Here is a 5,500-nt window from a genome sequence, read left to right on the forward strand (position 1 = left end):
TTACATAATCCCTTAAATCTTGCTGCTAATCTTCCTTAAATCCCGCTGCAACTATCTTCCTCAAATCCTGCTGCCATTATCTTCCAATTTGCAGCCCAAAATCGCGACCATTAAAGCTTCTCAGAAGCTGGCCACGCACACACACGCACATTCATATGCTCTGTATCTATATATATATATAATTATATATTATATTATCATAATATAAAAATTACATATTAAACATCAACTTTATCATAATATCACTTGGGCAACTTCGTAATTTCAATTATACCCTCGAACATTGAATTAAATTGCATTTTAGTACCGAAAATCCACAATTAATAACTTAAATTTTACTCGATATAGATGATTTCGCCTTTGCGTCCTCTGAGGACATTTGTTTCATCTCGAAACCACTGAAGGGTTGCTCATTATACAAAATCGGAGCCCCCCTAGGGTTCCATTGATTTTTCAGGAGTCTCCTACAACAATTCGGTTTTACAGCCTAAATGGCAGCTGTATTTTAGCTGTATCGAAAATTGTTCCGAATTCGATTTCTTTCGATACCATAAATCCTATCTCGGAACGCTCATCAAAACCATATTATTTTCTTTAGACAATTTCACTCCGAGGCATTCCCTGCAGTCGATTCGATACCTGAAATTGCTATAAAATCAATTTTTTCGGTATCGTAAACTCATCGAAATTATGTGACAACTTTATACGAACATGGGGTATTACAGATAGAATTTTAAGATACAAGAAAACACAGAACTCAAACACATACGTGACATATGAAGATTCATCCTAGTTTGGATCTCTTTTTGAGAGATCCTACGTCCAGACTGATAAGGGTCTTGGCTTCACTATCTTGAAATCAGAAGAACAGATTACATCCACAGCCCTATACACAAGCTGTCCTAACCAAAGGTTACAAAGCTATAACACAAATGTCTCTCTAGCATACATAGCACATACTATTTCTCTCAATATAGAATGAAAATCGGTAGTTGAAATGACCCCCCCTCTCGACCCTTTATTTATAAACTATAGAGGGCAGGAGTTACAAGGATTTAAACGGAACCAATAATCGCCTTATACACGTGGCGGTTGCCATTACAATATGTAATTAACGGACTTCTAGAAGACTGCTGATATTCGTATCCTTATTTGATTCTTTCCTCTCCCGAGTCTCAAGACTAATTCTAAGCAAATCATTTTACAATATTCATTTACTAAAACAAAAACAAAAACAAAACAAAAAAATCATCATGACGATTTATATTTACGAAATTACTGCTATTACATCGTTTAATTGCTATTTAAAAACTTTAAGAGTAACCTTTTGTAGGCCTCGTGGTATTAATAAGCCTTCTAAGTGTTAGAGTGGACAAACTTGAGCCGACCCAATTTGCATTTCATCAGTAAGGTTGTTGTTGGGTTGGGCCGACATCTGCACCCAATTTACAACTGAAGTCATTAGACTTAATGGAGAGGAGCGTCAAAGCTATCCTGGAGGCTCCATTTTTGTTTAAATGGACCAAGAACGGGCCTAAAGTAAGTCTTTTTCAGAACTTAACCCCAAAATAGTACGAATTGTGCTCGGGCTCGTGCCGACACATTTCAAAATGCCACCCACATCGGGTAGCAAATTTTGGAACATTTAAAAAAGGAAAAAACAAAAACACAATTAGGATGGTAGTGCAACGCTATGAAAAGAAAAAAAATCTCTGTTCTTAATAAGGGCTTGGTTTAATTAATTATAAGCTATGATATTATTTTAAGATTAAAAATAAATGAACTAATGACTTGGTCATTAAAACTTAACGTGTGATTGATATTTAAGCAGTAACTTAATAAGTATGTACTTAGAGGGAATAAAAAAAAATTAAAAAGCAAGTTTTGCTTCTGTATTCCATCACATAATAAATGAAGAACAAGTCATCAAACTCCATTGGTAGTTGCATTAAAAAAAGTAATTTTCCTGCTCAATTCTGTCTCTCAAATCTTCAAATCTGTCCACATAGCATCCTAAACCTAGTTTTCTGCTATGCCCTGGTGAGACTGGAAAGGAAAAATACAATGAAACCTGGAATCATTTCTTCAATTGAGGGGTCTAAATAGGAGATGACATAGAAAGTGTTCCCAATAGATGCTACGAGAAATTAAGATAAGCAAATTAACTATCTGGAAACAAAGGAGACACGACCCAATAGATTAGGAAACTAACCATAGCTAGAAATGGAATTGTAGTTTTTTTTTTTTACATTAATATTATATTACAACCAAATTAAAATGCAAATACAGTACGTACATCTCTCTGATCTGTTTCTTAAAACTAAATCTAGCCATCTTGAGCATAAAATTCAATAATCTCTTTGAGATGATTGAGCTGCAGAAACGAAGAAAAATCATTGTTCATCAACCAAAGCATGTGCTCGAACAAGATGGTATCCACATCCACGAAAATCACCCTCTTTCCCCTACTGTTCATCTCAACTCTAATTCCCTTCTTCCCTTTCTTCGTGAGCAAATCGATCATGATCCGAAAAGGGTTTTCTTCCAGAACAAATGGGTCGACCACAAACTCTCTTCGCTCCTTGCCGGTCACCACCGTCACCGAATCACCGGAAGATTCCTCGGACAGATGCCGATAGCCCGACAGCCGGCGTTTCAGGATTGCCGCGGGCAGAACTAAGCAGTCCATTATTGATGGAAAACCTGAGTATCTGAAGCTCGATTGGACTGGATTGGATTTGATAGGGTTGGGAGAGAAAAGGAAGGATGTTTCAGAGGAGAGCGTGTTGTGGTTGATGGGTTGTGATTCTTGTGAATGAACTGGCTTCCAACGGCTAATAAGCGCGTATATATTTATACATATATGGGTATGCATCTAAGCGTAGAAGAAAGCGACGTGGCATACGCGTAAGATCGCTCGGATTGTACGATGTAATTAAACAAGAAGGAAGGTGATTACTGGTACCCTGAGTTGCCCAGAAGGAAGGTGATTACTGGTACCCTGAGTTGCCCATTAGTCAGTAAGAAATGGTGGATAATCTGAATGATCAGATTCGAATTCATTCTCGCATAATTATTATGGATCAAACTTAGATTTACTTTTTTTATACAAAATTATGAGACCGTGCGACCAACCCGTAAGAGAAGGCATTCCAAAAAAGGTGATTACTGATTTCTTTATCTCTTTTTGCAAAAATTAAATAATGGGTTACAAATGACATAAATTATCTCTCTCAATCTTACAATTTAAGATTTACCATTTCATTGAAATTTACCATTCTCTAAATTGCACTGTAATTAATTAAATATGCACCGTGCCACAGAAACAAACAATTAAGGTTTGTTGACTCTATTTACAGAGAAAATCATTGAGTTTTGAATTAATTACATAAACCCATCTTCAGATTGGATTATTCAAATATAAATTCTAGATAAGCAGTCTGATCTAATTTCAAAAACCCATCTTTAGTTATCAAATTAGGAAATTTAATTTATTGTGAAATAAAGTAATAAATTGATCTTTTTTTATTTAATGGCTGGGAGTAAAGTTTTTGAAAGAAATAAAAATGTCATCATTTTTTTCTTATCTCTCTCGTAGGCAAGTTAATTACTAATATGGGTGAGTTCGTTTAATCAACAATTCTCAAGTTTTATTAAGTTTTTTTATTTAAAAAAATAAAAAAAAGTCATTGTTATTATTGTTGTTGTGTTTTCTCTTTTTTTATTAGTTATTAATAATTGTTATAGTTCAAATTCACTCAAAATTTTAAATTATAAACTATAATTTGAATGGTCTAAATATATAATAATTTAGTTATAATTTAAAACATAAATAAATTATCAATAGTAATTTAATTTTAAAAAATATTTTCCAATCCACTTAAATTCATGATTGCTTGCACACCCCTGCCGACACATAGTGTTGCCCTGAATACCCTGAAATTTGTCAAAGGAGAGTGACGTTGAATACTTGCATTATCTGCATCAAACGTAGAACCCTTTTGCTTTGTGGAAGTACTACTATTCCTAATTCTTCATGTTATTGGTTTTATTTTAGAATATTTGAGAATGAGAATAAGAGAATTAAAAATAATGGGAGAGTTTAATTTCATGTTGTGATGGAAATAACTCATTTTTGTTTAAAATTATTATTGAAATTTACAATTTTGAAAATTTTGCATATATTATGTTATAAAATAGGGAAGGCATCAAATGGCGCTCTTACCTTTATTAAGAGCATGTTTAGTCAACACAAATTTTTGAAATATTAACGTTATTGTCAAAGTACAATAATGAATTTGAAAATGTGGTTGTCTTGCTGGTTGAATCTACAAGAAAGAAAACAGTCAAAGGGTGCCCGCAAATACATTGATACTTAAGTCAAACACTAAAAGTGCTAAAAATTATATAGCATAATTCACACTAATATCAAAGTAGTGCATTTTTCTAAAATGAGTGACTGTTTATTTATAAAGACATATAGAGTAATCCTAAGTAGTTCTAGAGTATAATTCTTACATATGACGTTTATCCTCTCGGAGAGATTTCAGACGTCAAAGTTATCTTGGTTTGTACATTGTATAGGATTACTTGTATTTAGGAAAACATTTTGGCGGCGAATCTGCCCCTGAGGACTGAGGTTGCCCCTCCTCATGCCTAACTCTAAGACCTCGGTGTAAGCACCCCCGCCCGGATATCCCAACCACTCGGACTACCCGAACAGGAACACTTACGAAAAGAGAAAGAATGAAATACAAGACAAAAAATACCCTAACATGCATACACAAGACTTAAAACGGCGAAAGCTAATCTGTACACCTGCATGCACTACGAGTACTCCGCTAGCACAGCAGTTACATGATAAATAAATAAATAAAGACTCTTGTGCCAACATACATAAGACACGAGGAATGACTTGGCACAGTAAAAATAATAGAAAGTCAATCACTCACAAACATCAGAGTTGACTAGGGCTGACAGGGGAATGACAGGGACTGACGGAACTGCCTGTACACCATACCGACTCTGCCGCTAGATACTGACTCCCTTGCCTATGACCCACGCTATCACTACCTGGAATGATGGAAAGTAAAGTGAGTCGAGAGACTCAGCAAGCATAAAGAAAGAAAGACTGAAGGCTGAACATATCCAATAAATTCTCTCCAGAACACCAACCCCCAAGCACACACAAGCCATGAGACACTACAACACAATAGTATAGCATAATAAAAGCACATATCGGTCATTGGGGCCCACACAAGACACGCGGCACCCAAGTCTCATACCAACCTGCAGCTGCCTTGAAAGGTAACATATATCTCCAACAAACCTGTGCGCGTTGTCCCGGGTCAGTGCTTCGGCCACCAGAATGCTCACGTCGATCCTCCCGACACCCGAGCCATAGAATAACCAAGCCATAGGCTCTCTCGAAACAGTCCTCCCGTCCGAGACCTGAGCGCTGTCAGTAACCATGTAATGCACATAAAAATGCAATGGCGTA

At 35.8% G+C, this 5,500-nt stretch overlaps 1 protein-coding gene across 1 annotated transcript; it reads right to left on the reverse strand.

The window, feature by feature from the left end:
• Positions 1 to 2,326: 2,326 nt before the first annotated feature.
• Positions 2,327 to 2,689, reverse strand: LOC127787476 (uncharacterized). The gene has a single exon (XM_052315538.1). The coding sequence runs from the start codon at positions 2,687 to 2,689 to the stop codon at positions 2,327 to 2,329; it is 363 nt and encodes a 120-aa protein (XP_052171498.1).
• Positions 2,690 to 5,500: the final 2,811 nt, after the last annotated feature.

The sequence above is a fragment of the Diospyros lotus genome, chromosome 12 (genome assembly GCF_014633365.1).
Source record: "Diospyros lotus cultivar Yz01 chromosome 12, ASM1463336v1, whole genome shotgun sequence".
Classification (NCBI taxonomy): domain Eukaryota; kingdom Viridiplantae; phylum Streptophyta; class Magnoliopsida; order Ericales; family Ebenaceae; genus Diospyros; species Diospyros lotus.